The sequence below is a fragment of the Peromyscus californicus genome, unplaced genomic scaffold (assembly GCF_007827085.1).
Source record: "Peromyscus californicus insignis strain IS unplaced genomic scaffold, ASM782708v3 Scaffold_10__1_contigs__length_136768540, whole genome shotgun sequence".
Lineage (NCBI taxonomy): Eukaryota > Metazoa > Chordata > Mammalia > Rodentia > Cricetidae > Peromyscus > Peromyscus californicus.
The window spans coordinates 12,571,682-12,588,817 of record NW_026294391.1 but is presented as its reverse complement, the minus strand read 5'-3'; the positions used below and the strand labels follow the sequence as shown (position 1 = coordinate 12,588,817).

The window sequence follows — 17,136 nt, the reverse complement described above, 5'->3', positions numbered from 1 at the left end:
GTCCTTTACTGGGCAAATCTACACGATGGGCACTGTTCTAGAACAGCCAGTGAGAAGTGAGGAAAACTAGGAGAGTGTGGCACCCTGGAAACCAGGGGAAGAAAAAGCCGGCAATAGAGGTGATCAGCCTGTCACATACTGCCAGGAAGCCGTGGAAGATGAGATCTGGGGCGTAACTGTTGCCGTAGCAGCGGCAATTTTCTGTTGCTGGGGAAAATACAGATCAGGGCTATTTCAGAAGGGCATAGGGTACTGGCAGAATAGAAAAGAATGGAGAAAGATCTGGGGCATAACTGTTGCTATAACAGCAGCATCATTTTTTAAATTGCTGGGGAAAAATACAAATTGGGGCTATTTCAGAAAGGCATGGGGCACTGGCAGAAGAGAAAAGAATGGAGAAAGCTGCTACAATAATTCTTTTAAGAAGTTCTGTTGTACCACTAGGCATATATGCTGACACACATCTGGAATCCCCCTGCTAGGAGACTGCAGCAACAGGACAGTGAGCTCCCAGCCAGTCTGAAACCCTGCTAAATAAATAAATAAACCACCAAAACAATTACCATTTTTCAAAGTTTTGCTGTAAAGGGAAGTAAATAAATATATTGTGTTTTATTTTGCTATGCCAAGAGTTTTTATTTGCATGCAATAAATGTATCTAACCTTTCATTTAAAGCTTCTGGGTTTCCTGTTTGGAGTAGAAATGCAATGTCTGTGGACAACAAATCTGATACAAATTTTTCACAGTACATTAATTTCTTTCTGGGGCCTTCCCCATTTGGGGGTTTGAGGGGTCTCCCTGCTGGTGTCAAAAGCTGTTTTTTTTTTCAGTAGCCTCAAAACCTTGTGGCCAATCCATGTCTCCATATTTACAGCTGGCCACAGCCACTGACATAGCCACATGACTAACACCAAAACTTCATGTGGCCTCTTCCTCTTGGCTCCCACCACAACCACCCATATACACAGACAGAGGCTCCCACAGACAAAATATGCACGACCAAAGGACCACATATATTAGGACCACAAGGCAAAGGGATACAGATCCTCCAGAACACATTGAGGAGGCAGAAGTAGGCATGGCCATGGCCATCTCCATGCCCACCATGGATCATGGTCATTCCCCAGAATGTGGCCACCCTACACACTTAGGCCCAAACAGGAGACCAGCACAGCAAGACACATCATTTCTCATAGAGCTCTATTGTGGCATATAATAATAGGTACTCTATATAAATTAAATTAAAAATAAAGCTCCAGCAGGTTGCACAGATTGGCTGTTAATAAATATATCTCTGGGTAATTGTGCCCCAAGACCAGCTCATGACCACTCTCCCTCATCCAGAGAATTATACAAAAATAAATACAGGCTTGGGGTGGGTGGGGGGGCATGCCTGGTTCCATTCTAAAATTTCTCACACGGTCCACCATTCTTTTCCACTCCACAAGTACTACTGCGGGAAGCCTGGTGCTGACGAGAGAGCTCCGAGACGGGAAGGCCTCTCTCCAGTCGAGCACTCTCAAAATCAAAGGACCAAAGTCCCTCACGACACAGGCCACAGATCTCATCTCAACTCTTTGGGGTGACAGAGGGACTGCCAATCTCCAGACCCCAAAGAGGAGATCTGCTGTCATTGATCCTACGGGCAGTCCCTACGAGAACCAGGCCAGAGAGAGGCACAGCACAAGCACCAGAAGGGACATACCACTGTTCAAAGCCACAGGGACCACAACTAGCCCGGCCAGGACACCCAGAGTTTGGGTCAAGGGCCCCCGAAGCTGAGGAGCCAATCCACACATACATTGTGCAGGGGCTGCTGGCATGGGCGACCTCTCTGGGGACTCAAGATTTAGGCTTCCACCCTCTTCATCCTGGGAGACCACGTGAGAGTTGGCTACACTAGACAGACAGACTTCAGTGCCCGGGGGACGAAGGAGAGCGGGACTCTGCTCTGGCAGAGCTGGTGCAGCCGGCTCTGGTTCCGGTTCCGGTTCCGTATCAGAGACAGATATCAAGCTGCCTGCCCACTCAGTAGGAACCTCCATCTGGGCTTCTGTCCCAGCCTCCCCTGGGGACCCGGTCATCCCAACTATGGGCCTATTCATGTGCAAAGAGTCGATGTCCTTGCCCATCTCTTTCTCTGGATTCTCAGTAAACTGTCCCTGTGTTCCCAGAACCACAGGGCTGTCACATCCAGAGCCCTCAGCCCATGGGAGCCACACATCTCCCATCGCTACGACAGAGCGTGCCCCAGAGAGGATTTCTGGAGGTGATTCCTTAGGACTGTCTCCTTCAGGGCTAGAGGGAGTGATGGAGAGCCCCTCGTCGCCCTCCCCCTCATCATCAGGGTCTTCAGTGTCCTTGATGAGCTCCACGCCACACCCCAGGCGTGCATAGTGCAGCGTGATCTCCTCGGCTAGGGCACTGTTCAGGGCTCTCTCAGGGCCAGGCCACTTCAAGATCAGGTCCCGGTCGGTGAGCATGCCCAGGGGATGGCTGGGGGAGGTTCCCCCATCTGTAGAGCCCTCCCCGCCGCCCCCTGCTGCCACAGCAGCCCGCAAGCGGCTGAGGTGGGACAGGTAGAGCTGCTCCAACTCCTGGTCAATGGTGTCTTCACCAAGCAACTCCTCCAACCCGCTCACAATCTCCAGACCCCGAGGGGGCTCCTCTGCCATAGCCCCCACCATGGGGGCCTTTCGACCCCCTCCACTTTCCCACGCGGCCTCCACCTGTTGCTGACTGGGTTCCAGGAAGGGTCCAGTGGCTCTATCACTTGCATCGGGCCCTGAGGCCTGGTCCCTGGGGGGGCCACCCAGGCCATAGGTAGATGGAGGGATCCTGATGGCTGGTATCTGGAGGACCTCTGTAAAAGCCACAGGTGGATTGCTTCTGGGGACGTCACCTTCTTCTTGAGGGTTGTTCGCTGTAACTTCAGAGACCTGTTTCCATCACGTGCGTGGGGAGAGAAAGGGAATGGAATAAAGTAGAAGAGACAGTAAGAACTGGAAACAGCCTACACCCAGTCCCTAGAGTTTTCCAGGCAAAAATATGTTAAAGAACCCCCTGTAATTGTCTAACTGCCAAAGACTTGATCATGTATATGCAAAGAGTCAAGTTCGGGCAAGTACAAAGAGACCTCTTTTTGCAGGTGATAATGCTAAGTGTTCCGCTGGGCATCCGTACTCAGTAGATAACTGTAACAAATGAATTCATGATGGGTTTTCTCTTTTAAAATATTTATTTATGGGTTGGTAGGATGGCTCAGTGGGTAACAGCACTTGCTGCCAAACATGATGACCTGAGTTTGATCTCCAGAACCCATGTGTTGGAAAGGAAAGAGCCAGTTCCTACAAGTTGTGTACACACACACACACACACACACACACACACACACACACACACACACTAAAGTTAACAAGAAGTTAATATTTACTTTGTAATTGTCTTTGAAAACAATGCTCAGTCTAGTAGCAACAGTCCTACTGAGCCCCCATCTGAATTGGTAGACATGATTCTCCATCAAAAGGAACCCAGGCTTCTTTTATTTATTATTTACTTATTTATTTATTTACTTTATGTATATGAGTGCTCTATCTGTACATCTTTATGCCAGAAGAGGATATCAGATCCCATGATAGATGGTTGTGAGCCAACATGTGGGTGCTGGGAATTGAACTCAGGTCCTCTGGAAGGGCAGCCAGTGCTCTTAACCGCTGAGCCATCTCTCCAGCCCCCAAACCAAGGCTTCTTAATGAGACTGCTTTCTCCAGGTTTGGAGCAGGCAAAGTACAAGACCATGATATATTATCATAGCAAGATGTGAAAAGAGGTTCACAGAATAATGGGGAGTGCTAATAGGGCTAAAAAGACACAAGAAAAGAAAACTACTCCTAGCATCAAAATAAACAAATGCAGCTGGGCGGTGGTGGCGCACGCCTTTAATCCCAGCACTTGGGAGGCAGAGCCAGGTGGATCTCTGTGAGTTCGAGGCCAGCCTGGGCTACCAAGTGAGTCCCAGGAAAGGCGCAAAGCTACACAAAGAAACTCTGTCTCGAAAAACCAAAAAAAAAAAAAATGCAATGGGTTCAGAGTCAACAAATACGTTTTGGATCCATGAATGAATGAATGTGTAATAATTTTCTTTAGAGAAAAAGCCCAGCCAATAAAAGAAGTAGAATGACAGAATTTAATAGAACTTAATGGAATGAGTTCTGTTTAAGTCAATTTCATAATGCTAGACAACATTTAACAAATATATTTAGCAGAATTAATGGTTGAGTAAATGTAACTTAATAAAACACTGAAGTAAATAAGATGAATGAATTAACGAAAATAGAGTAAGAAGGTCATGGTCAGTGAGACCGCTCAGTAAGGGCCCTGAGAGCCTGAGTCTGATTCCCAGAACCTACACAACAAAAGGAGAGAACTAACTCCTACAAGTTGTCCTTTGGCTTTCAAAACACACAGACACACACAGACACACATACTGTGACATGCACATACCTGTGCATGTACACACAGATACACAATAAATAGATAGATAGATAAATGTAATTTAAATTTTTTAAATAGAATAAGAATTGTGTTTCCACCTGAATGTAATCAGCCAAACTTAGACGATGTAAAACTCTGCATGACAAACAGGGTTTAATAAACAAACTACAATGAAGAAACTTGGGGATAGTAAAAAGTAAAGACACATATCGAAATGAAATACAATGTATCAGTTGGGCAGTTTAATCCCAGCACTCAGAAGGCAGAGGGAGGTGGATCTCTGAGTTCAAAGCCAGCCTGGTCAGTGAACTCCAGGACAGCCAGGGATACACAGAGAAACCCTGTCTCAAAAAAAAAGAGAAAAGAAAGAGAGAGAGAGAGAGAGAGAGAGAGAGAGAGAGAGAGAGAGAGAGAGAGAGAAAGAATAAAAAAAAGAAATACAATGCATCACCTTGTTTGGGTCCTAGGAATACATGTAAGGAAATTGGATCACTAACTCAATCATTAATGATATGAAGGAATACTGTTAATTTTCAGAGATGTGATCATGGCATGATCATTGGGGGATTTTTTGTTGTTTTGTTTTGTTTTACGGTTATTTTTCTGAGAAATAAACTACAGCATTCACAAATTGAGTGTTATCTGGATTATTATTATTATTATCATCATCATTATTATTATTATTATTATTATTATTATTATTATTATTATTTCCCAAAATAATTCCACATGAAATGAGAAGGGAAAGAGCTATGCTATAAAGTAGGAATGGACACATACCAGTATGTGTTGAAGCTGGGTGATGTGGGTTCATTACACTAGGCTCTTTACTTTTATACACCAGCATGTGTTGAAACTCTGGGTTCATTACACTAGTCTCTCTACTTTTATATATACTTTTACATTTTTATCAACAAAAGTTAAAACACACACATTTAAATGTTCCCTCCTCCCCTGGCAACAGCATCATGGTTCGCCAGCTTCCTCTTCCCTGGTGCCCCTGCTTCTCACCCTCCTCCAACAGTGCCCCACAGCAGTGCTCGCGGCCCTCCTCCCTTGTCTCCGCCTCACTAAGTGAAAATGCCTCAGTCCTCACCTTGGTTCCCATGCCCCCCCCCAGCCTGTTCCCTGCCCCGTCCCTGCCCTTACTCCCCACTTCTCCTCTTGGCCCCTCACTTCACTCTGCTCTTCTGCCCCCACAACAGTCTCCTCTCTTCCTCTTTTCTTCTTTCTTTCTTTCTTTGTTGTTTGTTTGTTTGTTTTTTGTTTTTCAAGGCAGGGTTTCTCTGTGTAGCCCTGGAAGTCCCTCTGTAGCCCAGGCTGGCCTAGAACTTGGATCTGCCTGCCTCTGCCTCCCAAGTGCTGGAATTAAAAGCGTGCACCAGTACCGCCTGGCTCAGTCTTATTTCTGACACACAGCAGTCGAAGCCCACCTTAGGAACTTGGCACTTGCCTGGAAGGCTCCTCTCCCAGTTTGTCATGGGGCTCCTCTCCCCTTCAAATTTCTCTCAAGCCTCGTTTCTCAGGCCCCTCCCACCCTCCATTTCCCCTAAGCACTCATCTTCATTTAAAATAGCACATATTTAATCTTTATTTCATTATGTCTCTGCCTGAACATGTAATCCTCATACAGATGTCATCTGTGTTAGGTTTCCAGTGTCTATAACATGGAACAAGTACTCTAAAGGTTTGCTAATTAACAGTTAAAACCAAGTGAATAATTTCAGCCGTCCCTTACCCCCATCAGATCCTGAGGTCTGTGATCTCACTCCCACCTCCACCCCCATTTCTAGGATAGACAAAAGCTTGTCAGCTCTACCACCAGGTCCAGCTGTGGTCACACTGGGAACTACCTACCAGACTATTCACACCAAGGTTACAAGGACCCGCTTACCTGAAGTGTCATCTGGGGCCAGGGACGGAGAGGGGTGGGGGCAACCAGGGGACCCAGCGACTCTCGAACATCAGGATGTTCTGTCAGAGAGAAGAGAAGGGCACTGTTGAAGCGAGACAGGTATGCAAGCAGTCTAATCCTGCTCATCTATGACACTAACTGGAAGTTTACATTGGAAGCTTTTTGTGGCAGTCAAAGGAAGTGACCTTTTCTTTTTATAGAAAGAAACAAGGAAAGAAGAAATAGTAAAAGGCCACTAGAAAGGTTAGGGGACACAGCTCAGTAGCAGAGCATTTGCCTAGCACACACACGGGCCCTGGGTCCCATCCCCAGCACCATGAAAAATAATTAAGGTAGTAGAAGGGGCTAGAATGCTCAAAGCCTGCCAGGTGCTTACCCACAAGGGTATTATCATCCATGTTCTTCATTCTCTGCTCTTCCTCAAGAGGCCTGTCGGGCAAACGAGACAGCACATCAATCTGACACCCTGAGAGGACAGTTCTGCCACCCTTGGGCACCTTCTGTGCCACTGTGGTGACCAATCTTCACCTAACAGCTGCTATTTTCTCTTCCGCTGCTTTTTAATTCTTTGATCATAAAAGTCCTATACACTCATTGTAGGAATTTTTCAAAATACAGAAAAGCATAAGGATGCAGGAAAGTAAACAATCACATATGAGCCAGAGGCAACCACTGTTACTATTTGGAAAATTTCATTCCAGACATTCCCTGAAACCATTTAGATTCTGCAAACATGCTTTCACAGCTGGCTTTGTCCATTAAACAGTAAGAAACATCATTACAGACTTTTGCAAACAGAGAAAAAACGGCAGCTTTGTGCTCCTATCAAATGGCCTTGACATTATCTATGTGGCCATCCCCTTCCTGCTGAGTAGTTAGCTTGTTTCCTTTACTTTATGGTTACAAACCAAATATCAATGGGCAGTTTGGCATCCCTTATCTAGGGTTTGTTCCTGGCTATCACAGAAGCCATTTTTAAGGGAAGGGCATGCAGAAGACTAGGGGACACAGGAAGCAGCGGAGGCGAAGAAGAAAAGCAAATGGAGAATGAATGGGAAGGGAGTCAGAAAGGCCTGTCCCTCTACTCCAGCTCTCCTTGGCCCCCACACCAGCCTGCCAGGATCCATCACCTCCTTGTATGCAACACAGGGAGCACAGGAAGTCAAGAGTAAGGATCGAAAGCCAGATATCTGGCCTGGCACAGAGCAGCAGCTCCATCAGTGGGAGAAATGTATTGGTCTAACTGCCCCTCTGTCAGCCGAGTTAGATCCCTGAGTGGCACAGGCCAAGCATTTCAGTCCTATCAGGAGTGGGATTTAATCATGGAGCAATCGCTGTTCTTCTTCTTACCTGTGAGGACCGAATGTTCACAAAGAAGACAAATGGAGGAGACAATGATTATGAGAGCAATGATGACAGGATTCAGAGACCCGAGGGGACTGAAACAGTCACAACTTTTTCTTCCTCAGAGCTAACAGGGCACTGTTGACACTTAGGGAAAAAAAAAAGCTGCAACTGAGAAAACACCTAATCAAATACCTAATCAAAATGACCTTCCCAGAAACAGAATGCCACCAGCAGGCCCAGGCCCAGGACTCTGGTGCTAGCCAGTGGTCTTCATGTGTCCCATGCACAGGTTTAATACCGGTGCTGACTGCAAGGGAGGAACGGGTAAACCCTTTGAGGTGGGGCAGCTCTGCTCCCCCCATCTTGTGGATGATGAAGGGGAGGCTAAGGAGATGACTCAAGACTGCACAGGCAGGATCAAAACCCAGATCTTTAGCTAACAAGCTGACGCTGTTTGGATAAGAGACTCCTACTGCACCCAACCCAATCTCCAGCCCCAACTAGAAAGAGAGGGGAGAACCCATAACAGACACATTCAATCCCGCCCCCTCCCTTTCAGGAAGGCTGTTTTTCAGCTGCCCATCATCCACATATTCACTACTTCTCCAGTTCCATGTATGGCTAGACTACTACCAAAGAGCGGCTACAGGAACCTTTCATCAGCACTTTGGAGGAAGGAGCTTTAACTAATACGAGGGCCTAGAGTCTAGAATCTTTGGAAGGGGTACTGAGTCTTTCTCTGTAGTCTAGGGCTCATGCATCCCACCAGAGGTAATTCAGTCTGAATATTAGGGAGCCTGGGGCAGGTGGCTCTGGGAGCCCAGCCAGAAACTTCCACACAACACTAATGAGAAGATTCAGGAAAAACCATGTCAGTCCTGAGCCGGTCTCTTCGGTGGGTCTAAAATCCAGGCCTTTGGATCTACAGCTCCATAGGATTTCTACCTGGCAGAGACAGTATCCTTAGTTTTTGTTCTTAAAGCATCTTATTGGGATCTTCTAAAGTAAAACTTTTCATGAACACGCCCAACTGGACAGAAAGCCAGCCCTTCCTCCCATGGACAGGCCCTACACAAGCACCCCCTGTAATCTGGCTCGATCCTGACACGCATGACAACCAAGCTCCTGTTAAGTCATAGATGTGAGTGAAAAGAGAACCCAGGCAGCAGCCACTAGCAGAAAAGAGACTTCTAGTCAGAAGAAGGAAGAAAAATACATTCCAAAAGAAAGTCCTTCAGCCACCACACCTCTTCTCCTGCTGAAGCCATCCAAGTATCAGCCCAAACCAAGATCCGCCAAGTCAGCAGAAACAAGCAAGTTGTTTTCCCAACCTCAAAGAGCTGGGAAGAAAAGCAGGAGGCAGGGACGATTGTGCCTTGCCTCCTCCACCGTGGGTCTTTTTGTTACATCAAGGTCACTTGAAAATCTTACATGTATCCTTCAAAACAGCAAGCTCTCCTTCTCCCAAATGTAGAAACTAAGATTGAAGGAACTGTGTCTATAACCACTAACTGCAATACACTCCATACTGACGACACCCCAAAACAGCCCCACTTTGAAGACATTGTCTCAAACAGTAGGCAGGGGTGTGTGTGTGGGTGTGTGGGTGTGGGTGGGTGGGTGGGTGTAAAACTTTTGAACTGTCTTTCGTGGTAAAAACTTGGCGGCAGCTGTGACTACAATCACAAGGAGGAAAAGAAGGGACTGGGTGGAATGTGCACTGGTGCACTGATCAGTAACAGTTCTTAGAAATATGGGGAGAGTAAGAACAAAACTGTACCTGCAGTGTGCCTGTTAATTTTCAAAAATAAACCTTGCTCTTTTGGCACCAGTCCCACAAATGCCATGTGGCATCCTCTCAAGGGCAGTGATACCCAGTGGCCAGGACACAAACTGCCGGGGATGTCTTAGCATACCTTATCTGAGTGCCTGGGAACATGAGTCAAGTCCATCTTAACCTAGAACGGACTACTCTCCTGGGTGTGAAAATTCTCCCTGCCATTAAGAAACTCTGGCCGCTTGACTTCAGACGGTACCCGGAGACCAGGGGATGAGACTTCACAAAGTGGTGACAGTGGCCCCAGGCCGGGCCAGCCAAGACAGGACAGAGAGATGAGTTGCCAGGGAGAAAGAAGAAATGAGTGCTAACAAGCCCCAAGGAGAAATGCAAAGTCGACTCAGTCACATCACAACCACCACCATCATCTGGGCCTATGTGAGCACTCCCAGCACTCCAAGTTTCAAAGAACTTTACTTGCCCAAAGTGGGTCATGTGCTGAACCCCAAAGGGAAACACAGCAGAGCCCAGCTCCCATGGAGACAACTTGATGATGCTGTCTGGAGGGGTAGGTGGCTTCAGAAAGTTGCTCTGAGATACTTAGAATTCTAGTTACCCTAAGCCATGTGCTTCGGGGTGGGGGAGGGGGCGGGGAATGGGGTGAGGAGGCTATGAAAGCCACCAAGTTATGTAGGACGATGTCTTGCCTTCCCCAACAAGTGTCAGCCTCAACTCTAGGACTTGTGCACTGTGGAGCAACTTACCATGCCTCAGGTTTCTTCTAGCTCACTGACACTTCTATGGTCACAGCCCAGGGTGAGAAAACCATTTCACCTCATAACCCAGCACATGCACACGAGTAAATACAGACACAGACACAGACACACCGAGAACTGAAACAGCTGTTCTTCAAAATAATACTTACCGCTACTGCTTGTCATAATGTACTGTGCTGTTCCCTACACCATTTTCCAATGTTTGTTGGAAGCTAGCAAACTGATTTTGCATCTCAATTAATGGCCAGAAAATGCAATGGTGAATAATCCCAGCTCTATTACATACCAGCTGTGTGACCTGGGGCAAATTACCTAACCTCTTGTGCCTCAGTCTTCTCATCTATAAAGAGACGACAGTAATACTTGAAGTGAGTTGCTGAACAGACTGGGCAAACATAAAAAGCACCAATAAAGTGCTTAAAACTAATTCCTTCTGAGCTCCCACTGAGAGAAACTGAGGCTCTGACAAGGAAAGCAACTTGTCCAGCCATGCCCAGCTGGCAGGACCTATCAGCTAGCCTAGTACCACCGTTCCAAACTGGAGCACTCGCAGGGCTCCACAGGCTCAGATCCCTGCTCCGCCACTTAGGTGTGCAGCCTCCAGCCCACAGCCTTAACCACGATGCCCTACCAGTTTTCTGTAGAACAAAGGGACATCAGTTTCACATAAAATCCTCTCTCCAGACAACTCAGATGACCCCTAACCCGCCCTGTTTCAATTCTAATTGTTCTCATTTCCCTCGGGCTGCCAATTCAGCCATCCGTTCAGTTACAGGTACAGTTAAAAACCCCTGAGGCTTTGCTGTGCATCAGGGAGATTGACAGGAGACACACTGGGGAACAAACTGAACTATGAAATTTAGAATTGGATGTGGAGACATTTGAAAAAATACTCAAACTCATTATTTCAACAAATATTTATTGAGCACCTACTAAGTGCCATGCACCATGGCAGGCCTGTGAGAATACAGTGGTCACCAATGCAGAGCATGTCCCTACCCCTCACGGAGCTTACAGTCTAGCAGTTCGGTCACCCAGTAATCCCCTACTAAAGGTCTCACTACAGCCTCAAGTCAGAGCCTTTAGAAAAGGAAGGGGCATGCTAGAACACTAGGCCCTGGCACAGACTAGAATCAGCAAGGCTTTAAGGATGCTCAGGAAACAAGTGGAGGGGTGTGTGTGGTCAGGAAGTAAGATGTGGTTTAGGAGCACGGTGTGGGAGACAGGTAAGCCTCAGAAACCTAAGGATTCTGTCAAGTGGAGACACACAGTTCAGTAACTGAGGCAGAAAGAACAAGGAGAAAGAGAAGAGCCAGGGATTTTGAGGAAAAAGAGCAGGGTGTGGTCCCAAGGCCAGGGACGGAGGTGACCTAAGTAGGTAAGAATGAACGAAAGCCCCAAACCCTTCTGAGTTTGGCCCAAAGCAGGGACTGACTGATAAACATGTGAGGTGAGCAAGGAGCGGAAGCAGGTGCTGGTGACGTCACTTCAGGTGAAGGGGCCAAGGGTGACCATCAGGTACTGACCAGAAGCAGAGGGCGAGCTCTGGACTGAGGATAAGGCAACAGAGAAGATCAGGAACAGGAAAAAAGCCTGACAACACAGAAATGAGGCTTATGATCTCAGACTCTGGAACAAATGGCAAAAACTGAAGCTCTGGAGCAAAGAACAGGAAGTGGCCTAATATGGGGACAATGTGAGGGGTGTTAGTGTTCAGAGCTGGGAGCTGAGTGATAGGGAGTTTCATTCTGATGGTTTCTATTATGTTGGAGGAAGCAAAAGGCGAAGTCTGGAGGTAAAAAATGCTTGAGAGGATCCCATGAAAGAGGAGCCCAGGGTGGATCCGAGAACACACAGGATTCCCAGGCAGGATGGAGGATGATCCTGGACTCGGATAAGGCTCCCATGCCAGGCTCTGTGGCATTCTCTTAACTTGACCTGCCTGAGCTCATCAGTGCTATGAATAAAACTAGGGATTAAAGAGGCTACGGTGGGCAAACTCCCCTGAGGAATCCCTCTTAGAACTGAGGGGTCGGCCGGGCGGTGGTGGCGCACGCCTTTAATCCCAGCACTCAGGAGGCAGAGGCAGGCCAATCTCTGTGAGTTCGAGGCCAGCCTGGACTACCAAGTGAGTTCCAGGAAAGGCGCAAAGCTACACAGAGAAACCCTGTCTCGAAAAACCAAAAAAAAAAAAAAAAAAAATGAAGAAGAACTGAGGGGTCTACAGGAGGAGAATCTGAGGGGTGCGGGACACACATTCTTGGTGAAGCAAACAGTATGAGCAAAGACTCGAAGCAAGAGGAGTAAGAGAAGGCATGTGGTGCCAGGAGCTCCGGCACAGAAGCCAGAATAAAGCAAGACTAGCGACAGCAGAAGGCAAACCGGGAACAGTGGGGGCTTTAAGGGCCAGTCGGATTTTGTTACTCTTGACTCTGAAGAGGAATAGGACACCCCCTCAAAGTATAAAGCCAAGACTGACCAAAAGGCCTCTTCCCGTATCAGCCCTAGCACTGAGGACTCAAATGCTATTCACCCACACAGAAAAGAGGGATTAAAAGCAGTCTAGCTCACAGAAACCAGTCGAGAATAGATGAGACTATACAAAAATGCTCAGCAAAGTGCCTAGCAAAGAAAAGGGGCTCATCCATGGGTCACCTGGTAAGGCTTTATGTAAGCCTTGCAACTGGGCTTTAGCACAAACCTGTGGGTATCTTAGAACCAGTCTGGATCTTCTTTGCTTCTTCCTAGCCCTGTGCTCGGCACATAACAGGCCCTTCCAAAAAAATGCTTGTTGATGGATTATCTCTAAACCTAATGGGTACTGAAAACCTGGTCCTGCAACCCGGGGGAAGCATGCTTGAGCCTCTGAACTATATCCTCATGGCTGCCAAACAGCTCCCCTGACCCCACCTGTCAAGGCCCAGCTGCATAGTGGGCCTGCCGCCAACATTTCTGAAGCCCTCTACAACAGGCCTCCCACAGATAAGAAAAGGGTATCCCCTGAGGTCCACCACCATTTCCCCAGAAGGCTAGATCACAGGGGGTAGCTGTTCTTCAACAGCGCTCCACATCAGCAGCAGCACACAGGCCTTACAACAATAATAAGTTGAAATGTACTTGCCAAGAAAGCCACCGACCTACAAAGAAAACCTTATCGCTGATCTTGCAGTGCACACCAGCCTCCCCTTTGCAAGAGCTGAGATCAAAAGATAAAGAAGCTATCAAAAAGCCATCTACCCACTTAAAATAATATCTCAAGTCACGTTGGGAACCACAAACATGGGGCCAGCTACCAAAACAATTGTCTAAATGAACTACTTCAATTTCTCCTTAAAACCACCCATGTATTTTAAAAGAAAAACACCCTCTCCACCCACCTTGGCCTGGCAAGGTTTTGATTTGTCTGTTCTCTTTCTTTCACACTCTTGAAAATGACCAAACTTCAGTACCCAAACTGTGGTATCTTACAGACAGGGATCCCACAACTGCCAACTGGGATGAGAAGTGATTGAAATGAAGGCGATTCTGGGGGCACTGGAACTGCTCAGTTTCTTAATCTGGGTGGTGGTTATAGAAGTGCAAACACTGGGGTTGGGGATTTAGCTCAGTGGTAGAGCGCTTGCCTAGCAAGCACAAGGCCCTGGGTTCGGTCCTCAGCTCTGGAGGGGTGGGGGTGGGGTGCAAACATATTTGTCAATCTTCTGAGCCATGCACTCAAGATCAGTACCCTCCGTGTTGGTATACCTCAATAAAACATCAAGCACACATAACAGGTTCAAGGGAAAAGAAGAAGAGCCAAGAACACAACAGTGAAATCCAGAATTTGTTTTTCAACTAATGTCCCTAACATCTCCTCCCTGCTCTTGCCATTCACTAGCTGAGTGGCCTTAAGCAAGCTGGATCATCTATCTGAGCTCGCCATTTCCCTGTTAACTAGGAATCAATATAGCACCTACAGCAAACAGTACATTCAGCTGGCCTTGAGAGGAGAATGCACCTACCACTGTTACCAGAGACCAGTAAATGCTGACCATCATACCTTTCACAGCTACAATTATGCCTCAGTTACCTTGCCCACAGTTGCTGCATCCAATTCAACCACACAATGTTAATGCCATCCTTCTCTGACAAATGAGGAAACAGAGACAAGACCATACAACAAAGCTGAGTTCAGGAAGGGGATACACAGATTGCATGTGAGTATCTAAATATTAACGCTAATTAACACCACTATGGCACTACTTTGAACTAGGCTAAACCCTGAATGCTTCTACTCACCCTGTGCAGTACGTGCCATAATTACCTATTTTCCAGATGAGGGCATATTTAGTTAACTACGGCACAATGCGGTTAAGAATTGGCTAAGGTAGCACTTGGCTAGAAAGCGGCAGGCCTCGGGTTTGAACACAGGTAATCTGATGGCAGAATCCAGGTTCTTACCACTTCAAGGTTCATCAGCTAAGAGCTAAACCTTTCAGAACCATTCACGGCCTAAGCCCTTACCACAGCCAGCTGATCCCACAACACCCTGCTCCATCATGCAGCTTCCAATGACCAAAAGAGCAACCTCCCATTTCCCATTTTCAGTCCTCCTAGAAGGAAAATGCACGCATTTCATGAAGAATCTAACTGACCCCAGGCGTCACCTCACCTAGACGACCACAAAAAGAATCAGGCCTAGCTGTTGTCCTTGAAAAATGTATAGTCCTGGTAAAGAAAACCTAGAAAAGCATTATATCAGTCTCCTGGGTTATAAATGGTTCTTTCTCCCAGCCCCTGAAGTTTATGGGAGCCATGTGCAAAAAAAAGAGACATGAGCTTCAAGTCCACTTCTCATCTGCTTCTGCCTCTGCCAAAGCTAATACATCCATGTGAGAATAGGGCCTCAGCCCCTCACCTCTACAGGAGGCCTCAGACTACGAGAGGAACAGTAAAAAAGCTTGCATAGACTTCAAGACCAGAAAGGGTTGAAACTAAAAAGCCAAGTACCACCACTTCCTCAACCAGTTTCTGTACCTCTGTAACTGACTTCCTGCTATGTCAGATAGGAATCAGATTCCACACCCCACACTGGGAGACCCTTGGTCCACACTCTCACACCGCAAGCTCTCTCCGCTCCAGCACACCGGCTGTCATTCATACCAAACTCATAACCAGCTCAGGACTTTTGAACTTCTTGTCCCCACTGCCTGCATCTCCCTTCCACGTATGTCGCTGCTCCACACCACTCAGGACTCCATGCCACCTCCTCAGGAAAGTCCTACCTGTTCCATTTTCTATCAGTTCTCTCTTCCATAACTCCTCTTTATCACCGTCTGGGACTCAGCCTAAGAGCTCACCCTCAACACGTCTACAGCAGCCACTCCCTCTCCAGAGCCTTAACTGTATCTTTTTTTCCTCTCAGCACTAACCTTAGCCCTATTTATCTTATCTACTTGTTTGCTTTTTCATACTGTTTCCCACAGGAGCCTTGCATGATGGTTGAGGGCAGGGAAGGTGTCTGTCTTGTTCAGGGTTTTACAGTGGAACTCAGTAATGGATGGTACCCCAGTATATAACAGTGCCTAGCACATTTTGGCCTCCACTACTCTTTGACCAAATGCACCCTCCTCCCTGTCCTGGAGAGCAGGCCTGGGGGGGCTCCTGGAATGGAATGCTTGTTCTCCATTCTACATTCAGCCCTGCGTTGGCGGAGGTGGCGCTGGCAGACATTACCTGCGCCTCACCGGCTTCATGCAGCTCTTCAGCTGCCTGGCCTCAGCCTCCACAGGACCCTGGCACTCAGGCTGTGGCTCCAGCTGCTGCAGCTGCTGCTGCTGGGGCAGCCCTTCGGCATCAGTGGGTGTGGGAGCGGGTGCGATCCGGAGCAGGACAGTGTAGTTGCGGCCATGGTTGTTGGCCCAGAAAGTGCCCTCGGGGGTCTCATAGCGCACCACGAAGTCGAGGCGCGCCCCATCTCCCGCACCCTCAGCAAAGGGCAGCTGGAAGGCAAAACGGTCAGTGCGGCCACCGTCGTCGGGTGAGGAGGCAGACATCTGGCCAGGGCCCAGGCCTAGACCCGGATCCAGGAGGGGATCTCCTGCTCCTGTTCCTCCCACTCCTGCCCCCGGGGGGCTGCGTGGGACATAGCGCGCTGGGTGGTCGCAGAAGGAAGCCCAGCCGTCGTGTGAGGCCCGCACGTGCACCGCCTTCTCGAAGGAGCGGTTCAGCACGCGCACCAACCCGCGCACCACCGGCGGGCGCCCCCCAGGCACCCACACCCCGGAACCCCCGGGGACCGCTCCAGGAGGCGGCAGCAGCGCCTCCAGCTCCACCATCACGCGCCCCAACCGCTCCAGACGGCCCAGCGCGGGCGGCAACGAAAATGTGGGCACCAAGTAAAACCCCCCGCCAGCGGGAACGGGACACAGCGGCGAGGGATCAGGGCAAGCCTCCTCTTCCTCCTCCTCCCCTTCATCCCCATCCTCGCCATCATCGTCCTCATCAGCCCCGCCGCTGCCGCCATCTTGCCCGGTCGCCGCCGCCATCTTGCCCGCCCCGGGCCCGCCCCACGGCCGGTAGCGGCGTAGCTGCGCCAGAGGCAGCCCCAGGGCCTCGTCAGCGAACAGCACTCTCCGCGGGGCCACCGCTGCCTCAACCGAGGCGCGGGGCTCTCCCGCAGCCGGCGACGGGGGCGCGGGATGCCGCAGCGGTGGCTCCACAGGGGCCGTGCGCGCCATATCGGCGGCGGCGGCGGCGGCACCGACGGCACCGGCGGTGGGACCGGCGGGGGCAGGGCCTGAAAAGGCGGGCAGCCAATGGGAAGGCCAGAGCGGGGGGGTGGGGC

General features: G+C 48.8%; 1 protein-coding gene across 1 annotated transcript; it reads right to left on the bottom strand.

Annotated features, from left to right (window-relative positions):
- Nucleotides 1–993: 993 nt before the first annotated feature.
- Nucleotides 994–17,082, bottom strand: Ppp1r3f (protein phosphatase 1 regulatory subunit 3F). Its single transcript, XM_052749681.1, has 4 exons — nucleotides 16,026–17,082; nucleotides 6,787–6,839; nucleotides 6,390–6,469; nucleotides 994–2,940 (listed from the first exon to the last, which is right to left on the bottom strand). Exons 1-4 carry the CDS (start codon nucleotides 17,027–17,029, stop codon nucleotides 1,654–1,656), a joined length of 2,424 nt encoding a protein of 807 aa, XP_052605641.1. The 5' UTR covers nucleotides 17,030–17,082; the 3' UTR covers nucleotides 994–1,653.
- Between the last annotated feature and the right edge of the window lie 54 nt (nucleotides 17,083–17,136).